Below are 21,836 nucleotides of genomic sequence, written 5' to 3' on the forward strand. Positions count from 1 at the left end.
GGTTTGCTAAAGGAAAAGCCCCAGTAATTCTGTTTTGGATAGCTTTGGTTCTGGCGTCACCCCTTGCGCTCTAAGGTAGAAAAGAAGCCCACAGCCAGGAAAAACCAACAACCTGCCTCTGTGGTTTTTGCTTACCTAGCAGAGAGCCTATAAAGATGATAACTTGCACCGCGGTGGTAAAATGTCGGTAGGTCTGCTCGTCCCGATATGCCTCCCCTTGCGAAGTCCCGTTGCCGTGGGCGCTTCTGTTGATCCCCGCGATTTGCGCGCTGGACGCGTTCAAAGCGCTGGCGACGGCGTGGTAGGGCCCGCGCTCGCTCGCGTTGACAGAAGCCCAGCTGGCGTTGGACCCCATGGCGAGGGGTCTCTTTCCTGGGCCGCCTTACCTAGCAAGCCCCCCGCGCGGGTCCCGCGCTCCTCACCGAAGGAAGCACGCGGCCGGCAGGAGCCGCCTCTGTCCACACGGCAGGCTGCTCCATAGGATCGCTGGACCCGGGGAAGAAGCGCGTCTCGCTTTTCATGCCCGGTGTCTTAGCAAGGGGCTGCCTTCACGGCGCAATGGGGAAGAGGAGAAGCGAAGCTGCTTGTAGCTCCGCGGTTGCTCCATCTGCCTTTGCCCCTGTCCATCCTCAGCGTGTCACAAACATGAGCCCAAGCGACATGCGCGCCATGCTCCTGCTCCGGGGGTCGCACCGCGCTTGCATCCAAAAGGGAAACACCAGCTCTAACCCAGTTGGTGCTGCGCCTTCCAGTGCCAAGGTTTTGCTTCGCGTTCACATCTTTGCACAGGGAAGCGGCATCTCTCTGCCTTAGGCATCCTCACAGACAGGTGCCGTTTGGGTGTTCAGCAAGCCCCAAACTCCCATGTGGGGATGTTGTTTCTCATTTGAATTATGCCACAGTTCTCTTCGGAACATAGCGGCCGAATAGCGCTTGGGTGAACGCGGCCTCCTTTTGCATTGGCATAGTTCTGCGCCGCTCGACAGGCTGCAGAATGAGCAGCGAGCAACTCTCGTCTGCCTCGTTTGCTCCTCGCTGCCGTTTTTCATAGAGAGAGCCAGAAAGAGAGAGCGGGTCATGTGACGCTCAGCTGTGATTGGGGAGGGGCAGGTTTGTTTTTTTGTGTGTGTGTGGCAGCCATCTTGCTTTTTGGGAGCTGTCAGTACAATGTCTGAGGAATACCCAAGGGCGGGGGGATCGTCTTCGGAATTCAGAAAGTTTATGCAAGTTCCTTAAATAGCAGTGCACGTGAAAAGGGAGGGATGTGTAATTCATAACGTTACATTTAGTTGGTTTTTTCAAAAGGAGGGGTTTGTGTGTTTAAATACAATATAGGTGTCTTAGAATACTTCACACTTTCTGGACTAACCCCCCCTTGCAAAACACGTACACCAAAAGCCTTTTAAATATTGCACTTGCAAAATAGGTCATGCATTGTCTAATGTGGATATTGACCTCCACAGTTTTATTTTTGCAATTGACTACTAGCAGCATGTAGGCTACAACCTCCAACTACAACTAGAAAACTCTCAGACTTTTCCAACAGTATATTGTTCTCCGAATGAATTGAGGTGCTAGGGATATCCCTGAAGTTTTCCTTTGGATGAGAGCACTAGATACTTAAGATGTCTTGGAAGGTTTGTTTTGTTTCCAGATATGCCTGCATAACATAGTGGAAGCAAACAAGAACCCCTATAACATAGCAGATACCCAGATATCTTGTGCAGTACCCCTTCTCCCACTGCACTCTAGAATCCAGCTAACTAACTAGAAAATTATTGATCGCTGCTGTTTCTCTCCTAGTTTTAAATATGAACTGCTTTTTGCTGTATCTTTGTCCCTACTCTAGGGTTCAATCGCTGATGGGTATTTCATTCTTAAAACTCCATTAGATATATTCTGAGCTATCAGGATTTCATTATCGTGTTCTAAGTTCCCAAGCAACCATCTGGCTTTGCAAAAGTGATATGTCAGAACTGCTGAAGAACAATGGCTCCATTCACATCTCAAATAGGCAGCTGAGAAGGAAACCATGCTTAATGAGAAGGTCCCAGAGAATCAGTAGAGGTGCACTCCTCTGTTACTCCCGGCATAGATCACTCAGGAGGATGACTACTAATTTCTGTCCCAAAGATGGTCAAGAAGCCAAATTTAAATGAACCAAGATGATCAGCACCATCCAAGAATGTCCAGAGCTAAGTCATGCAAAATGTACACTGACCTTTGCTAATTGTCACAAAGTGGGGCAAATCTAATATGAAGGAATTAAAATGGTAGCTCTCTGAAATAATGCGAAACTATCGTGCATCCATAACATTTGTATGGGAATACTGTATATAGAGCAATAATAGTATAATCTAGAAATATTTACACTAGGAAAAATGAAATATCTTAAGTCTTAGAAAATAATTTAAGCCAGGCAACTTTAATTTAGTTTTCTATGGGGCTTTTTTAAAATCAAAAGAAATTCCAGTAGCTGCCATATAATGCCATCATTTATTTTCCCACTTCAGTTACGGCATGCTTAGTGGTTGAAAGATCTGCAATGGCTATTGCATTAAAATGTTAATTTAATAAAGGGAAATACTTTTGTCGTTAGAAATGTGTACTAAATGACAATGAACCCGTATGCTATCCAGAAGTGAGGGGGTGGGTCCCTGTGGTGATGGGTCCCCAACCCTTCCCTTCGAATCAATCAAGAGCTGTCTTCTCCAACCTGCTGCCTTCCAAATATTGGACTACCACTGCCCTAATGAACAAGGGCCAGCAGTTAGGGAGGATGGCAGTGTAGTAGTCCAACAAACATCTGGAGGGCACCAGCTTGGAGAAAGGCGATCTATGAAGGCGACGGTTTCTTTACAGTATTTGCATGCTTGTTACTGGGCTGTGCAGAGCAGAGACCTGAAGAAGGGCTATGAAGGAAGCTCTTAGTTTTGTTTTGCAAACTGCAACGGGAGGTGGGGCCGGCGTGGTAACTCCAGGGCCACGGCCCAGCAGCGCCTTCCCCGGGCTTCCTCTCGCGCTGCCGCAACGGACAGCCGCGGTGTTTGGTGGGGCCTGCAAAGCAGGGCGGGAATAGCAGGCCGCGCGGTTCCGCCCACCGCGGCGGCTGCGGCCTGGCTCGGCGAAGTGCAGCCGGCCTCCCTGGGGGGGTTTCGCTTTCCACCCCCCACCCCTCCCCGAGCGGACATGGCCCAGGTGAGGGGCCTGTGGCAGCCGCGGGGGGAGGCTGCCGAGGCGTCCCCGGAGCAGCCCGAGAGCTACCAGCTTCGCCAGGAGAACGAGCTGCAAGTGCTGGAATCTATCTACGGGCGGGACTTCCAGGACTTGCGCCACGGCAAGCCGTGGAAGGTAAAAGGCTGGCCTCTCGCGGGCAGTTTCCTGCATGGTCGGCTTCTCATCTCGGGGCGGGGGGCGAGAGGCAGGGCCTTTGCCTGACCAGCCTCACAGAACTTGCTGCCTTATAGCGTTTCCTAAGGTGGTTTCCTAAGCGTTTCTCGCTCGGCATCCGTTCCGTATTTTAAGAACCGAGGCCCTGCTGCTGCCTTCACTTTTCGATGCCCGGGGAGGCTTAACATCCGTGTTCCGCTGAATGCAAAAGCAACCAGCGCCTGCAGTGTGCTACGGAAGGCATGCCAAGGGCAGGGCAGAAATTCCCTCTGACTGTGCATCACTCATTTTATTGGTAACGGGTCATAACAGTTGCGTTGGAGGCGACACGTCCTTACCTTTTAATGATTGCAGTGTAAACACAAAGTGTGCGTCATCATGGAAGGCTTACGGTTAGGAACAGAGGAAGTTGGCTTATGTCAAGGTAGATCCTTGGTCCCCTCTAGCTCGGTGTCGTCTATGCTGGTTGCCAAAAGCTCTCCATCTTTCCCACCTGGGGATACCTGGGAATTGAACCTGGGACCTCTTGCATGCAAAACATGTGATCTGCCAGCAAGCCACCCTTTCCCAGTTGTTTTCTTGTTTTGTTAGAGGCCTGTTATTCTTTATATTACTTGCAGATGCAAGTTTCAGCTGGCTAACAAAAGTCAGTCACAACTTCTGGACCATTAGTGCTATGACTTAAATCTTAAAAAAACATTTTAAATAATTTAGCAAATAATGCGTGTTAATGCTGCAAGCCCTGAGTTTATTGTCTCGTCTTGCCTTATCAATGTTCCATAAGATGACAGTTTTTGACTAATTATGCTTTGGAGATGTCTGGCCACATCACATAGTCAGTGTATCCACACGTTCAGTATTGGAGTTTTTCCTCAGAATCTTCACAGAACTCAGGTAGTTTCATAATTTGTGATTTACCAAATTTAATGTAGTCTCATCGGTGAGCTCTTGTGTATTAGGAGACATGTCAGTCATCTAGAAAGCATAGTCACTGTCACAGGCAGGCAGCAAAAGCAGGAAATTAATTGAAATCCTGGCTGGCAATCATTCAGGGTTGGTGGGCTGTATCCAGATTTGCATCTCACAAGTTGTGCAGAGAAAAACAGGTTTTGGAACCTGCCTGTTCCTGAAATTCAACCTTGAGTAACTACTCTGGGGCAGGGGGGAACTACCTTGTGAATGCAGCCTAGGGTTATCATTGTTGGTGTCTCTACACTGATAATGTCTAGTGTGCACAGCCTGAGATACCTCAAAATATGGTTATTATTAGCCATCATTTGCTTTCTCCCCAAGTGAGCAGTGATATAATAAGTATCCAAGGGAATTGTCATTTTCTGTTCCTCCCAAGTGCCCCTGTTAAACTGTGAAGCATCTTGTATGTACTAAAGTGAACACTAATAATTTCTCTTGTGTGCTGTTATAATTAGAAGGGTTATTATTCATGCTGGTTTCCCCAAAGACTATGTTCCCAACCCCATGACATTTGTGTGTGACACTTGAAACACGTGTTTTTTAACATAATCTGCTCATGCTTTTCCTTGAGTGCAAACGCCCAAGTTATTAAACTACTATTACATGTGTATGTCAGGAAACCATATTCCATCCCACAAATGGCATAGTTCCCCCCCCCCAAAGTTCTCCCAAATTGAAGTCAAACTTTGGGAGTCTTGTTTGAAAACAGTGGTTATCTATTTTAAAACATTTTTACAGGGTTTGTTGCAGTTTAATGTATCTAGGAAACAGAATTCAGAGCTTTTCAGATAGGAGCAGAATTAATTCTTGATGACTAGGGATACTGAGGAGAAGGTTTAGCCTGCACCACAGTGTTCTCCTCTTGCTGCTTCCATGCAGTGTTTTTTTGTTTTTAAGAGTAAATATAGAGAGGTGTAATTAGGGGCAATGTTGCAGTGAAGGCACCCTCCCCCCCGGGTGGCCTGACTCTCTCACTGACTATGGGTTTCTGCAGGGGTGCACTGAGAGAGATGAATTGCTCTATACGCTTCTATACCCTGCTTGTTATAGTCACAGACATTTTGCTAGTTAAACATAATTTGCTGCTTTCTTTGGCATTTGACTTTGAGTGTATCTGTACCTGTAGTACCCGGCTCAGTCCACAAATCAGTTAAGATACTCAGATTATAGAATTTCCAGAGCGATAGCTGTGTTAATCTCTTGTAGCAGAAACTATCAAAGAGTCTTGTGGCACCTTAAAATTTATTATGGCATAAACATTTGGATTATTAAGTGTCCCAACCTTTTTTTCTGCTGAAATGACTCTTGTATGAGTACAGGGTGGTTTGTTGGTAAGGACGCCAGTTGCGCTGTGACTAAAAATATTATATCTGAGCTGATGCAGTAGTGGACAGAGAGAATGCAAGACTGGGGAGCGAGAGCAGTAAACACAATCCTATACAAGTCAATAATAAGGTCAAGGACTCCCTTGCTCTTCTATAATGTGACCACATAATATCGTGAGTACAGTGGTACCTCAGTTTTTGAACGTAACCTGTTCCGGAAGACCCATAGGCGCCGACTCCATGGGGCTTGAGGGGGCCCGAGCCCCCTCAAAAAAAATCTCCGGCGCCCCTCCAGCAGAGCGCCATCGCCGCCCCTCCCCCAGCCCAAAATGCACAGGGTCGGGCTGCATGCCTCCTGCCCTCCCTCCCGAGCAAAAGCTCCACCCAATTTCCTTCGGAGCTGATTAATAGGCGCAGCACGCTCTCCCCTATTCGCTCACGAGGAGGCGACGTCACTTTATTTGCATATTCATGAGCTTATTTATTATTCATGAGCTTTCCCGGGCCCCCCCCCCCCAATATTTTTTATAAGTCCGCGTCCCTGGGAAGACCATTTGGCTTCCGAAACGTTCGAAAACCAAGGCGCAAAGGGCCGTCTGCAGTTTCCATTGAGAAAATTGAAAAACGCGCAGCGGAAGCCGTTCGAAAACCAAGACTCATTTGAAAACGGAAGTGCTCAGTTCTTCTGGGTTTCGTACATATATCTGTGGTTGGCAGCTAATTTTTAACTGGTCATAATTTGCATTGAACAAAGGCTGAAGAGCTAACAACACAGGCACTGCTTTCTGACCCATCCATCTTGGATAAAAGAGCTCTTTAACTCCATCCTTTTTGGAGCAGAGGCATTAGCAGAGCCCTTCCTTTGTTACATACTTTTTAAAAGGGGGGCTTTGTCAAATTCTCTATTGTTGTTCACACTGAGGAAGAAGGAGTTAAAGCTCTACCTATGTCTCTGGGTCAAACTACACACGAAGGACAATTAGATGAACAAATGATGGTAGGAAAATAGTTGAACAGCCTGATCCACTGCCTTTTCCTAATTTCAGCCTCCTGTGGTTGGTTTTCAGGCATATCTGTCTGTCATGCACAGTTAATCTCTCTGCTTGTGTTGAAGAAAGCCGTGGAGGTTGCTTAACAAGACAGTATCTCTGCTGGGAGCCAGACACAAAGCCCCTGAAGGCTTCAGTCAGCTCCCAGGCTGCCAGCTGCTTTCCTCTAATGTAGTTAATTCTTCTTATATCTTTCAAAATTGTTTCAGGTACAGCAGCCTCCAGAAATCAAACTAGTTTTGCGCCCTCAGGGCTTGACTGGTGACCGTGAAGTCTATGCCAAAGTTGACTTGTGGGTCCAGTGTCCCCAAACTTACCCTGATACGTAAGTAAATAGCAAAACTATTCTATACTTCCCTAAGTAAGAAGAATAATACACCTGTCCAGTTTTTGTCATTTAATTAGGCATACTGAAATAAGATGTCTGTGTGAGTTGCATTTCTGTAAATTTATTCAAAACATGTTTCTGAGTGTGTGGAATAACGGAAGTAGTGCTTCATACTGCCGACTCCCAAATCAAAGAGAGTGATATTGATATTACAACATCAAACGGAATAGTTTCTCTGAGTTGTTTACTGCCATCCTTGCTGCCGTGCATATTTAGAAATTTAGCATGCACAGGTTATAAACATGATGGAATTCATATTAGTCTTCTTAGAAGACGTGTGTTGTGTGTCTTTACCATAGAATTCTGGTCAGTTTTTGTAATTTGACAAGATTTCTTGTGAGCCAGCTGCTTATAAAAACAGGGTGAATAAAAAATATACACTTTCAAAGTACAGCTTATTTGGATGATATAAAATCTCAAGTCTTGTCTTGGTTACTCTTCCCCCTCTAGAGTTCCAGAAATTGAGCTTCAAAATGCAAAGGGGTTGTCAAATGAAAACATTAACTTGTTAAAATCCAGACTAGAGGAATTGGCAAAAGAACGTTGCGGAGAGGTGAGTGTGTTGATTTTGCCCTTGATATTGAGCGACATTGTCACTATAGCAAATTTTGTGTGTGTACCGTTAGTGCTATTATGTTTGGTACTGTGTTCTTCTAACCATTTTGATGGTACCCACCGCATTGCAGGGTTTGTGCCTAGCTAGGTGTAGGGGAGGCCATATCAAGACTTGGCCTAGCACAATAAAGCTCTTTTGACATGTCATTTCAGATGGTCATGAATAATAGAAAGTGACCCTATTGAAAGTTGACAGAAATGTCTGTTAGAAGCAGAAGTGAATGACGTCATTCCCAGGCACCCCATGAATTGAGTTATTTCAGTTCATAAATCACACAATAGCATATTCATAATAACTGGTTTAGAGTCGGGGGATACATCTGTATTGAACGAGGTTAGGTTAATCCCATGACTTAATTTAAAACAAATCAAACCCATTATGTGGAGTCGGTCTTTAGATGGTTAGCCAAGAACAGTGGAACTTAATCTCATTGTGAAAGTAGACATGCTTAGTTCTCCACTGTTTGTAAGGTTAAGCTTGAGAAAGTTAAGGGACGTGAAGCAGAGCCTTTTCTGGCTGTGACAATAATACTGTTGCACTATCTTTCCCAGAGGACCTGTTTGTACTGGTTGGCATTTTAACTTTTATATTGCTCTCAATTGGATGCTTTGTAGGTTGGTGGGGCTTGTTATATTATAGTATTATGAGGTGTTAATGGAAAAATAGGATATAAATGTATAGTATAAATATAAATTGTATAAAATAAATTGTTTGTTTTTTTAAAAAATTGCTACTGCACATAGCATCTCCATCCTACTTTTTTGCTACGCAATATGAAAATCAAAAGATTAGCACAAATAGGAACAGATCTGTTTTGCAAGCAACTGCTTTAATATTGCTACAGTTAGCATGTCGGAGGAAGCCTTTCCTGTTAGCAGCCATCTGGATTGTATCTCTTTTGATAAATTAGAAAATCCAATTTTATTGCTAGAGGAAATGAGCATTGTACCAGCTGAATGTTACTTTTCAGAACTAAGCAGAAGCCTTGCTAACTGCCCTAGTCTATCCAAATGTTTTCAGCCAGTCAGAACTAGAGTCATATCCATATCATACATTTAAAGCACATGGCTTTGCCCAAAGAATCCTGGGAACTGTAGTTTATTAAGGAGGCTGGGAATTGTAGTTCTGTGAGAGTGACACTAGAGTTACCATGGTCCTTTGAGTGTGCCTTGAGTGGTGTGGTTGTGACCAAAAGCAATTTCCCACAGTTACAAATACAGATTTGGCCTTGAGAAGAATAATGATATTTTAATTCCTACAGCAGTTGCAGTTTAGAGTATATTATCGTTTACAGAAAAGAATGTTGATAATCACCTGGTACGTGGAAAATCCTGATTATCTATTCAGAATACTTTTAATTCTATACTTAAATGAAGATGAATGCATGTTCAGATCTTATTCACGAGATAGACTGCATAATTTTAAAGAATTCAATTAGTGTGATTGGGAATTAAATTCTTCTCTTCACTGATATGATTAGTGTTTATAATGTCATCTTTAATTGTCACCATTCTGACAGAATATCATTAATAATGTTCCACATACATTATCTAATGATTAACATGAATGTCAAATACTGATTGATGATCAGATTAAAAAGGGAGGAAAAAATAGATGTGGCTTTCCCCCCTATAACTATGCTCTAAAACACACTGCTGAGAAGTGGTGGTGCTGCTTTTTTACCAGCATCATTTAGGCACATATAAATGTAATACTAAATTGGTTTCATGCATGGCTGTTTTTAGTGGCAAGTAATGCATTCAGCAGAAGCAGTTTGGATTTTCAGAACTAAAATACATGCAAAAAAAGATGAGTGGTTGTGCATTGGCTTTTATTTTGCTATGTTTGGCAGAGATTTATTGGCGCTGGCATTGAGCTCCACTGAAGTCACTGGTACTCGCTCACACGCAAATAGGATTAGAACACACTGCAAACAGTTTGCTAAAATCAGATTTTGCGTTTGCCTTTCCTCTCTAGGTGATGATATTTGAATTAGCAGATTATGTACAATCATTTCTCAGTGAATACAATAAACCACCTTTAAAATCTTTCCATGAAGAAATGCTAAAGAATCAGCAAAAAGAACAAGAAAGGCTCGCTCTGGAAGAAGAGCGGCGAATCCAAGACCTTAGGAGGAAAGAAGAGCAGATGGTGAGAGCATGAAATTTAAGATTTCTGTCCTGCCCCACCCGTTTCATATGAGCACTCAATCAGCTGGAATCTCTGGTTGTGAACTATTAAAATCGTTTTTGTATCTGAAAACAGTGGGATGAAGATTGCACATCTCGTTTAGTGAGTCCCTTTAAAAAAAAAATATATTCTTTTGTTGTGTTTCCAGAACAGCAACCCTTTTACCTCATGCTGTTTTACCTTCATGCTGTTTTTGAATCCACCAAGATTTGAAAATGGGAGAGAGAGATGGTAGTGGGCCATGTTTGTTTTCAAAATAAGCCATGGCCTATTGTGCCTGCAGATCAAGCCCATGTGGTCATCCGCATTCCTCTTTGCTGATGTAAGGAAGTTAAACTTTAGGTGACCTTTTGAACTTCATCAAAGATTTTGACCCAGTACTATTATTTGCACTATTTCTGTAGTAGCCTGTCTTTTAACACGTAGACTTGAAACTAAGTTTAGTTAAGAAGCTCTGTTTTGGTGACAAGTTTTTCCTTGCATTCTCTCTTGGCAGAGCAATATTTATGCTGTTTAAGGGTGTCTGCTTCAGCAGATAAGTTTTCTCAATAAACTCTTACTGAAGCAAGATTACAGAAAATTTCATTGCAGTAATGTTTATTTCAGCAACGTGAAATTCTTGATGAGATTCAGAGAAGGGAAGAAGAAAAGAGAGAAGAAAGAAAAAGGAAAGAAATAGCAAAACAGGTATTTTCAACATTCTCCTTTTGTAATGCCAAGTTACTAGAAGCGGTTGTATCATGCTTTTGTAACTATTGGACAAATTGCTTTGAAACTTCTATGTCTACAATCTCATTTTGGAGCCTGCAAACACAGAAATAAAGATTTCTCCATACCAGAAGCAGGTGGACAGTGAGATTTCAAAGTTATGAAGACATAATTATTCCCTATCCCCATGTGACAGAAGCATAGTGTTTATCAGGGTTGAGGCAGAGAAGCAATACTGTTTGTAGTCCCTAATTGGGTTGCCATCTATGGCTTAATATATACTATTTAGTCAAGTAGATTTTGTGGGTTTGAGTTCTCTATCCATCTATCCATTGCTTAAAGTCCCCAAATGCTTCTAGCGTGGGTTTCTTTCACCTTTGGATGTTACACAATAGTGTTACTTCTGTTATTCCCTCTGGTGTTGCTGCCATTGTTGTTTATTTATCACCTCCCATGTATGTCCCAAGGCAGTGTACAAAATATACAGGCATCCCCCTTCTTGTGCATTCAAAGAACGCATGACCGTGCATGCGCACATCACTGTGAACCTGGAAGTGCACATTATTGATCATGACGTTGGGAGTAATACTGCAGAAGAAACAATACTGAATCTTTAAGGAGATGCTGACCAACCCCCTCTCCAGAAAACCCAAAGTGGAGGTTCACAGGGGCTTTGCATGTTTAAGTACTTAAAGGATTGGGGTGCAGTCAAGATATCCCCTGTGTTTCTGTGTTTCCAGGAGCGTTTGGAAAGTGCTGCTTTGACAAACCAGGAAATATCTGTCGGTAGAGATATCACAGGGAACAAAGTAACGTCCAGTTTAAATGGAGGTGTTACAGAACATGGAGGGAACAATAAATACCGTGCAAATTCCACAGGGCGTTCAAAGTATGTATAGCTGTCCTTCTGAATGGAATGGGAGTGTTTCAGTGAAAATGTGTACACTTGCACCCCATTACACAATGTACAAGCACACATACAAAGTTATCAGCATCTGGTTGTGCAGATTGATTTGTAGGCAGGCATACTGTACTTATGCGTAGCACTAGCAATCTTACAACTATACGTAGGGGGTGTAAAGTCATTATTTGCTTTACAAATTGAGCGAGTGCATTTGAACTTTTATCAGGTATGTTTCTGTGGAGTACTAGGGGCCATGTCCCTGCTTGCTTTCCACCTTGTCAAACCCTCCCCATTCCCAACTCACTAACTCCATTCCCAACCCACCTCATGCCACTGCTGCAGCCAAGTGGGATGAATAGTTGGTCTGGCAGGAGGATTAGCATGGGGAAGAGGCCCAAAGAGGTGGCCAGCCTGGAGATCTGCTGCTGTTAATTTTAATAGGCAGTGGTGGATTACTAGGCTAGCTGGTTGCCACGTCTGGGCACCTTCCTCATTTCTGTGCCATTCCTCCTGCCACTTTTCATGGTAGGTTGTGGTGGCCTATCAAACCAGTTGGCCACTGCTTCGGGGCATCTTCCTGCCGTGTCTCTCATCACACTGTAGTTCACAGTGTCATCTGTTGACCATGCAAACTGCTGCATGGTGAAAGATGAATACAAATGGACACACAGCACATCAAGCACATCAATTCCCATTCTGTAATTTTTAAAATAAGCTTTTCCTTTTAAGATGGAGATCTTAGGAGTGCAGGTTTATCAAAGAGGTTTGCAGGATTCGTGCCCTGCCTGGCAGAATATAAAATTGGAGGCGCAGTGACTGGCACTCTAACCACAGGCCTTTGCTATGTGTTGCTGTGGCTTTTCTGATCATTTTAAATAGCAACAATTAAAAATGCCTGAACTTCCTGTTAAGACTGTTCACTTGTAGTAGTACTTGGGACCGCTGAATTAAATTGCTTTTCTGGAGCATATATGAGCACCTCAAAACATAATTGTGTTTGATTGCTTTGTAGGAGAGAGCGTCAGCATTCGGCATGCAGTAATGAAGAATCTCCGGGAACTTCTGAAATTCTGAATTTTAATGCCAGTAGTATTGGTTTACTCAGGGTACACAAAGGAAAGTGCATAGGTAAATGGACGAACTGCCATGCATTGAGAACCTTTGGTGTGTTTTTCCTATATAGCAATGAGGGAGCAATGAAAGCTGTATTTGGTTCGTTCACTGGCAGTACGGAGTCGAAGCTGTTCAACTATGTGAAACAGCCTGTTAATATTAGAGTTAAATGGTTTTAGTGGGTTTTTTGAAAAAACCAGCTAAAACTTTAATTGTGATTTAATTAATAAGGACACACATTTGCTTTACTTTTGAAGTAATTTTGACTCGTATGATAGGCAATGAAGCAAATACAGTCAAACCTCGGGTGTCGAACGTAACCCGTTCCAGAAGCCCATTTGGCTTCCAAAATGTTCGGCAACCGAGGCGTGGCTTCTGATTGGTTGCAGGAGCTTCCTGCACTCAAGTGGAAGCCACTTTGGACGTTCGGCTCCCGAAAAATGTTCAAAAACTGAAGCATTTACTTCCAGGTTTTCGGCATTCAGGAGCCAAAACGGAAGTGTTCGGGAGCCTAGGTTTGACTGTACTAAGGTGCAATTTAAGAAACTTCCACTTACGTTAAAGATCACTTCTCTAGCACACTTGCTCACATGGGGAATATATGTGCCAAGGATCCAAGGAAAGGAATGAATGCAGGAAAAAGAGCTATTTATGCAGCCAGTGCTTTGCTGCTGCTGCTGCTGCTGCTGAAGAGACAAACCACATTTTAAACTGAATAGTGGCTTGTCCCTCTTGCAATTAGAAACATTGGCAGTAATGGCCAGCAAAGCCTAGTGGCAACTCTGTGCCTTGCCTGTGTGGCCGCCTTTTCCTTTTTTGACAATGAAGATTTAAGATTTCTCACTCCAAGATTTTTATGAACCTTTGCCCCAAATGCAGCACCCAAATTCTACCAGTTTGGTAGAATTGTTGAAAGCCATACAAATGTTGAGCAAACCTCCTTTTGTGTGGCTTTTAACTGTTTGAAGGAATGTTGAAAGGATGTCTTGGCCAACATAGAGGTTTACAGGAGTAGCTCATTATAATGACCTTTGTTAATCTGTAAGCATCTGCTTCGAAAGCTGAAGCATCCACACACAAGCCTTTCGTATTTCTCTGTGCAGACAAGGATGAGCAGCTTGGTAAATCAGTCTACAATGGTTTGGAGTTGTACACTGGCAACTTCGTCCTGGTCCACGAGTGGGTACTTCAGTGGCAAAAGAAAATGGGGAAATTTCTCACAAGTCAAGAACAGGAAAAGGTTGAAAAATGCAAAAAGCAGGTAATCACCCATTTGTGTGTGTTGTTCTGCCTTGTGCTCACGTGGGCACTGAATACTGAAATAGTAGTGGATCATTGAGAACTTGAAACGACCTCATTGAAAATGATGTTACATTGTTCGGCTTCTTGAGCACTTATGTAGAAACCTGCATCAATTGTTTTTGGAAAGAATCCTAATAAAACACGAGAGGAATGTCTAGGGAGTCAAGAGAGTTTTTTGCTAAGGGCTTTTAAAACCTGGAGGGATGTAGGTGTATATTTTGGCTTTTTGTATTGGCTCAGTTTACCTGTAAGAGGTGCAGCCGTGTATGAAAATCTCCTTCATGATTCAAACTAAAAAGCACACACTTTTGGGGACATTTTACTATTCCAAGCCAAATTTCAACATATCTCTGGGCAGTAAAATGACCCCCAAACAAATCCATGTGTGTGTGGTGCCTGCAGAAGGGCATGTAAATCTACTTCCTGGGATCAGTTTTTGTTTGTAAAACTCCACAAGGCTGCTGCTGCTGCTTCTTATTAATCTGAATACTTGCCATTGGGTAGAACAAAAAGGCACCCCAGTGGACAAAATCAATAAACTTTGGATTTTTTTGATTTTTTTTGTCCCAGGTTGTGGTTGTGGATTCAGAAAAAAGACCTTTGTATATGGGTACTTAAAACTGCTGCTCTGGATAGTTTTTACTGTAAAACTACTTTCCATAGCCGGCTAAAATGGCTTAGACCAAAATAAAAATACCCCAAATGCAAAATCAGTTGGGATTTTTAACTTTTATTTTTGCCCCATGTGCTTTTTGCGTACAAGCAGAAAACCATAAATGGTAAGTGGCTGGAATTTGGGGTGTGACTTATTCCTATGCAGATATCGGTGCCCTAGTTGGACTTCACTGTAGACTACTTCTGTGTGAATTCCGCAGTGAAAAGTGCATCTGGGGCAGGATTTTGTCCCCCATTGGGCATCAGGGTAAATGAGAGGCGATACAAATGTGAGTCACTGGATTTGTTTCTTTTGAACAGATACAGGGAGCAGAATCGGAGTTCAGTTCTCTGATGAAGTTAAACCACCCCAACATAGTCCGTTACCTGTCGATGGCCTTTAAAGAGTACAGTGACTCAATTGTGGTGGACATTTTGGTGGAATACATTGGTGGAGCCAGCCTTTCTATGTACTTGGACAAAGAGACCCCCCTTCCTATGGATCAGCTGCGTCACTACACAAACCAAGTTTTGTCTGCTCTTGACTACCTGCACAGCAATTCAGTGGTGCACAAGGTTCTGAGTGCGTCCAGCATTCTGGTGGATAGTGAAGGAAATATCAAACTGACAGACTACAGTATTTCCAAACGCTTGGCGGATATCTGCAAGGAGGATGTTTTTGAACAACCCAAAGTTCGATTTAGTGAGGATGCCTTGCCGAACAAGCCAGGGAAGAAAGGAGATGTTTGGCGGTTAGGGTTGACGCTGCTTTCTCTCAGCCAGGGACAGATTACTACGGAATATCCAGTCACAATTCCAAATGATTTGCCTGCTGATTTTCAAGACTTTCTGAAAAAGTATGCGCCTATCTAATTATTATTTTTTATGCTTTACCGTCAAATAAAAACATATACATTTAACAAGAATGCTTATAATTCAGCATAAATTGGGCTGAGGATTCATGGTACAGTCATGCCTTCGAAGTCAAACAGCTTAGTTCCTGAACGTTTTGGCTCCCGAACACCGCAAACCCGGAAGTGACTGTTCCTGTTTGCGAACTATTTTTGGAAGCTGAACGTCCGACGGGGCTTCCGTGGCTTCCGATTGGCTGCAGGAGCTTCCTGCAGCCAATCAGAAGCCACACTTTGGTTTTGGCAGTCGAATGGACTTCTGGAACGGATTCCATTCGACTGCCAAGGTACGACTGTATTTTAAAGATAGATTCATAGAATTGTGGAGTTGGAAGGACCCCGAATCATAGATGTACTCAAAGATTACAAAGCAAAGGAACTATTTCAGGATCTGGGTTGGCAGTAGGGAACTCTTGCTACAGGCCTAGTTAGGCCTACCAGGCCCTCATTTGGCCCATGCAATCATTCATTCGCCAAGCCATGCACACCTGCCTTGCACCTGACATTGTTTATGGCATCAGGTGCAGGACCACTAAAGATGCACCTTCAAGGCCATGTGCGCAGCGCTTCTTAAGCACTGGTGGTCAGCGGATTGTTGGCCCTTGCATGCCCAGTGCTCTGCAAAAATGGGTCACCAATGATCTGACTTGGCATTGAGCAGCTTCCCATGTTCCTAAAACCATTGTTAAACATACATTATTTTGAATTCCATTCAGGTGTGTTTGTTTGGAAGATAAAGAAAGGTGGAGCCCTCAGCAGCTATTGCAACACAGTTTTATAAACCCACCACAGGTAGTTGTGATGGAAGAAAGCCCAGAAGGTAAATAGTCAATCATATAAGATTTATTGTTGTTGTTGTTGTTGTTATTCCTTGATGGCAACTTTAAAATGTTCATAGAGGCAGAAAGTAAAGCCCTAGGAGGAAATAACTCATTAAACAAAACATATTGCATACATAGATAAGAATAAAAGCAAAATTGTTGAAGTATATCAACCAACCTCCAACTTTAGCCTGCTGTTCCACATTGGCATCTAAGAAAGGAAGAATCCATGAAAGCTCATGCTATTTCAATGCAGTCATAGTCAGCCTTAAACTTAAATAAGACGTTTTCTTTAAAAGACACAATAGGCAAGCATTTGAGCACTGGAAGTAGTCAAAGTACAACACTGAATCAGATTTCAGTCATTTTATGGAATTTGGCTCCTGACTACATTATTTTCTTGAATGGATTGTTATCCCACAGGGCTGCCCCATCCATGAGGCAGGCCGAGGCAGCTGCTTCAGACAGTGGAATCCAAGGGGCACTGCCTCCATGGGTGCCTGCCACCAGAGAAGCAAGGAGAAGTGGTGATGGCTTCTGGGTTCTGACAAGATGTTGTGGACCTCTCGCAAGATCTTGCCAGAAGCTGAAGGTGCGCAGCTCCACTAAGTGAGGCTGCAGCGGAGCGGATGGCACCTTCCTGTTTTGCCTCAGGTGATGAAACAGAATAGGCTGCTCCTACCACTAGTGCTTTATCTTTTTGCCTGTGGGGATAATTTATTTCCTTCCTTCCTTCCTTCTATAATCAGCTTGAAAATATTGCCAGTCCATCGTCTTTCTGGGTAACTAAAGAAGGCTATCTTGTTTTGAGCGTTGACTGTGGGAATGGTTTAGCCAGGTAGTGTTATCTATTGTTGGAGCTTCAATGCTTTTGTGTTCAATCGACAGGTTTAGTAGTGGTGGTTGGCACCTGTCTGTCAACTGAGTTAAATTTAAACTGTAAACACAGCTGAGATGGCTATAAAATATAAATCTCTACATGGTCCTTAGCATTTCCTTTCATGAATTGGCTTCAACTTGCCTCTTATATTGATTGAAGTGGTTTGAAACATCTGCCAATATGACTTGGCAATGACTGCTGCAGCAAACACAGCACATGGAGAAGAATAGACCCACATCTCAACAGAGGTTCTTAATGCATCACATTACGCATCATGCACACTCTTGATTGTCATCATTTAACATGAAATTGCTGATTTGTTCTTTCCTTCTCAGTGACTTTTTTTGTTGTTTCAGATTCAACAGGAATAGATGATCTTGAAACCGTTATCCCCTGCAGTCAGTATGCAAGCGATGTCTTTGTCACAGAAACACAGAAGCAATTTTCTCGTTATTACAATGAGTTTGAAGAGTTACAATTGCTTGGTAAAGGGGCCTTTGGAGCTGTCATCAAGGTACATACAGTACGCTGCGTCAGACAAATTTTGTTCCATGGAGCGTGCAATTGGCTGATAAGGGGATGAGGAGTTTCTCGGAAGGAGCTTCTTTTATGATTTTGATTGAAACATCTGTCATGTAATTTCCATTGGGCAGGTGCAGAACAAACTGGATGGCTGCTGTTACGCGGTAAAGCGAATTCACATCAACCCCACAAGCAAGCAGTTTCGAAGAATTAAAGGGGAAGTGACCTTGTTATCGCGCCTGAACCATGAGAACATTGTGCGCTATTACAACGCGTGGATAGAGAAGCATGAGAGGCCTTTGCTCAGTACTCTGACATCGGAAACCACGGAAGGGAAGAAAATGGCTGACAAACTGGCTCAGAATGGGAAGGGTGAAGCGGAGTCCATGGATGACATAGAAGCAAACGCCCCTCCTCCTGTTCTGACCAGTTCAGTGGAGTGGAGCACCTCATGTGAGAGATCATCAAGTGCCAGGTTCAGTGGAGGGGATCAGGAATCCAGTGATGATGACGAGGATGAAGATGGAGGTGTATTTGCACAGTCATTCTTGTGAGTAGGGATGTAGGTTTCTTTCCTTTTTCCTATAAGGCATTTACTGCCGGTAGATTGGGCCCTGAGCTGCCTTGCCAGGGATGGAAGGGCTCCTTCTGTTTTGATTGATCGATTCTATTTCTATGCCACTTTTTGTTCAGATAAATCCCAAAGCGGCTTACAAACAAAAGATTAAAATAACATAATGGAACATCACAAATACATCATAAATCGTATAGAATACTTAACAAATGCTTTATCAGCAAAACAATCCCAAATAAAACAATTACCATCTATGTAACACTATTAACAAAACAACTAAAAAATTAGCTAAACATCACAGCTACACCAAAAATCATAGGATTCACAAAGTATGGCAGCATTCCTATCTATAAAACAACATTAGCAGTATTAACAAAATAGGATGAAGGGACAGCAATCCAGTGGAAACTCGGTGGTCCTCTCTTTAGTTAAGGACCAGGGAGACGTTTGCTGATTTCTCCTCAACCCTCTTGAACAGATTTACAGGGGTGTGTAGTGGGAAGAAGGAATCAGTAAAGATTACTTCATGTCTCCATCTCCCACTAGCGGGAGCATCCATTGAGCAGAGTTCCACTCACAGGAATGCTAGATCCAGGCTAATGTATCTGACTTGATAGGGTTTGGATACTGACTTGATTTTCTTTCGTTCTATTAGCATATCAGCCTATGGAATGCATTGGAAACCTCCTTAAAGTTAATCTGCACATGCATTTACACATCACGGTACCTAATTGCTCAGGACCTTATCACTTTAATGCTGTGCATCAGAATTCTGAACTGCCTCTCTTATAAAAGGTTGTGTTTTGAGGTGATGTGAAAGTTAAGTCTGTAATTTTTAATCTCTTGATGGGTATTTCTGCACATGCAATTTTTCATTTGAAGACATTTGAGTGATGGACATTCCCATGTTAACTGGTTTTGAAGGGGTTGGAATTAAGTGGGATTCCTCCTAATGTTGGAAGGGCACTCTTCCTGTGTCCGCTTGCCAAAGGCTCCCTCAGGATACATTTGATAAGCTTCTGAAGAAATTCAGGTATCCATCAAACATTGCTTGAAAAGCACTGCTTTTCAAGGATTTTGATGTTCTCCTTTTTCATCTGTTGATTTTAGGCCAGCAGCGGATTCTGAAAGTGATATCATTTTTGATCATGAAGATGACAACAGCAAAAATCCTATGGTGGTAAATACTGTAACTAAAAGTACCTTTCTGTGTCCTCTTAGAAACAATTCTGATCTCTAATGTTATTCATCAGTTGCAGCCGTTCTGATACCATGAACTAATACAGCATCCAGTAATTTGTCATCTGTCACTTTGCATTAAAACCTGCACGCTGTACAAAATAAGCCAGGTTTAAATAAAGGCAGTCGATGAAGCTGTTGGGATTTTGTTAAGTGAATCCCACCCTTAAAAACCCAAGATCAATATAACTATCTGCATAACTGACACAGGTAGTACAAAATCAGTCCAACACGGCATTAAAACATCCTAAAAATACTTACCCAAGGACTAAAGATACTGAAACATGATTTTAAAAAAACTTTACATGTTTTCTTATAATGCCCAAAATGCATTAATATACAGTGGTGCCCCGCAAGACGAATGCCTCGCAAGACGAAAAACCCGCTAGACGAAAGGGTTTTCAGTTTTTCGATGCGCTTCGCAAGACGAATTTCCCTATGGGCTTGCTTCGCAAGACGAAAACATCTTGCAAGTCTTGCGATTTTTTTCGCCCCCCCCCTTTTCTAAGCCGCTAATAGCCTTTTAGCCGCTAAGCCGCTAAGCCTTTAATAGCCGCTAAGCCGCTAATAGCGGTGCCTCGCAAGACGAAAAAACCGCTAGACGAAGAGACTCGCGGAACGGATTATTTTCGTCTTGCGAGGCACCACTGTACCGCACTTTTCCATGTATAAGACTAGGGTGTTGTTTTTTTACTAAAAATAATGTTAAAAAGGGGAGGATAGTTTATACACAGGGGCAATGTCCCCCCATTTTCTAAATTTTGAGTCCTCAAAAATAAGGGGCATCTTATACACGGGGGCGTCTTATACATGGAAAAATACGGTAGGTTCCAGGCAAGCCTCACTGGAGAGGGCATTCCATAACCAGTGTGTCACCACTAGTCACTCCCTAGTACCACCTATCCACCTTTTTATGTTGGGAGGACCTAAAGAAGGACTTCTGATGAAGATCTTAAAGTCTGAGCCAATATATCCTGGAAGAGGGGATCCTTCAGGCAACCTGGCCCCAAGACTGTTAAGACTTTAAAATTTATTACCACCTCTTTGAATTGAAATGGACTGGAAGCCCATGCAAATGATGAAACATTGACATGATATGCTGATATCTACTAGTCACCATTAATAATCTCTCTGCCCCATTTTGCCTGAGCTGAAGTTTCCAGAATTTTTTTTTAAATGTTCTAATAAAGTCAGTGCTTTAGGGACAAAAACTGGCCAGCTTTTTGAGCAGATTTGACAATTCAAGTTTCACATCCCTAAGTGTTCCTTAGGATACTGCCTATAGAACTGTCTCAAACACCCTTGCTTTGCATCCCTATGCAGTTGGGGCTCTACGCAAGAGCATTACTGACACTACTTCGTCTGGAGCGAAGTCAAATTCTTGTTCCGCTGTGAGAGCAGCAGCTGTGCCTTTTGAATTCTGGAATGTAGAGCTTTCCAAAGGGCTGGTATAGAAAACATCTTCTGCCTGCCATAAAAATATTGATTAGATCTCCAGTTAGACTTCTGGCTATCGAAAGAACAAAGAAAAAAGAATTAAGCATTCTGCCTGGATCCTTGATTGACAGCTCACGTTGCTGGCAATGTATCTTGGATAGTCTGGGCAGGTGGACTAAACCTCCTCCCACAGTGGCCTGCCAGCAAGTCCAGCCAAATCTATTGTCACTACCTAATAATGGTGGCGCTGTGGGTTAAACCACAGAGCCTAGGACTTGCTGATCAGAAGGTCAGCGGTTCGAATCCCCGTGACAGGGTGAGCTCCTGTTGCTCGGTCCCTGCTCCTGCCAACCTAGCAGTTCGAAAGCACATCAAAGTGCAAGTAGATAAATAGGTACCGCTCCGGCGGGAAGGTAAACGGCATTTCCGTGCGCTGCTCTGGTTCGCCAGAAGCGGCTTAGTCATGCTGGCCACATGACCCGGAAGCTGTACGCCGGCTTCCTCGGCCAATAAAGCGAGATGAGCGCCGCAACCCCAGATTCGGCCACGACTGGACCTAATGGTCAGGAGTCCCTTTACCTTTACCTTTAATAATGAGTCCAGCATTTTTGCACCATAGTTTTTATTGGTGTTTAAACTTAAGGGTGTTTCCTTAGTATTGTGTTTTACATGGCAGCATGCTCCAGTTATAAAGGTAAAACATTTGACAGGCTAATGGTCCAGATCTCAGGATGATAGGTTTGCATGGTTGAGGGTAGATTTGTACATACTGTTAATATTATGAATCCAGTGCCCCCGCCCCAGTCTTATGTTAAGTGATCCTACAAGCAGGCATAGGTAT

The 21,836-nt window shown here is 43.1% G+C and overlaps 2 protein-coding genes across 3 annotated transcripts in view; one reads left to right on the plus strand and one right to left on the minus strand.

Moving 5' to 3' along the window:
- The window catches only part of GPR176 (G protein-coupled receptor 176), a 33,971-nt gene extending 29,930 nt beyond the window's left edge, over positions 1-4,041 (minus strand). The window contains exon 1 of one of the 2 annotated variants that reach the window (XM_081209046.1): positions 3,729-4,041. Coding sequence is in view for 1 of the 2 variants with exons in the window: in XM_081209045.1 (XP_081065171.1) it covers positions 136-355 (220 nt within the window). In the remaining variant the exon portion in view is untranslated. Of the gene's footprint in view, positions 1-135; positions 1,726-3,728 lie in introns of those variants that run through there. The other variant, XM_081209045.1, reaches the window with a different exon arrangement.
- Positions 3,088-21,836, plus strand: part of EIF2AK4 (eukaryotic translation initiation factor 2 alpha kinase 4) — a 41,558-nt gene continuing 22,809 nt past the window's right edge. The window contains exons 1-13 of the mRNA XM_081207704.1: positions 3,088-3,351; positions 6,946-7,061; positions 7,575-7,677; positions 9,718-9,891; positions 10,537-10,617; positions 11,379-11,527; positions 12,555-12,670; positions 13,759-13,916; positions 14,933-15,468; positions 16,239-16,342; positions 17,580-17,737; positions 17,877-18,295; positions 19,430-19,499. Coding sequence (XP_081063830.1) covers positions 3,190-3,351; positions 6,946-7,061; positions 7,575-7,677; positions 9,718-9,891; positions 10,537-10,617; positions 11,379-11,527; positions 12,555-12,670; positions 13,759-13,916; positions 14,933-15,468; positions 16,239-16,342; positions 17,580-17,737; positions 17,877-18,295; positions 19,430-19,499 — 2,346 coding nt within the window. The 5' untranslated portion in view covers positions 3,088-3,189. The remainder of the gene's footprint in view (positions 3,352-6,945; positions 7,062-7,574; positions 7,678-9,717; positions 9,892-10,536; positions 10,618-11,378; positions 11,528-12,554; positions 12,671-13,758; positions 13,917-14,932; positions 15,469-16,238; positions 16,343-17,579; positions 17,738-17,876; positions 18,296-19,429; positions 19,500-21,836) is intronic.

The sequence above is a fragment of the Podarcis bocagei genome (assembly GCF_964188305.1).
Source record: "Podarcis bocagei genome assembly, chromosome: 1".
Lineage (NCBI taxonomy): Eukaryota > Metazoa > Chordata > Lepidosauria > Squamata > Lacertidae > Podarcis > Podarcis bocagei.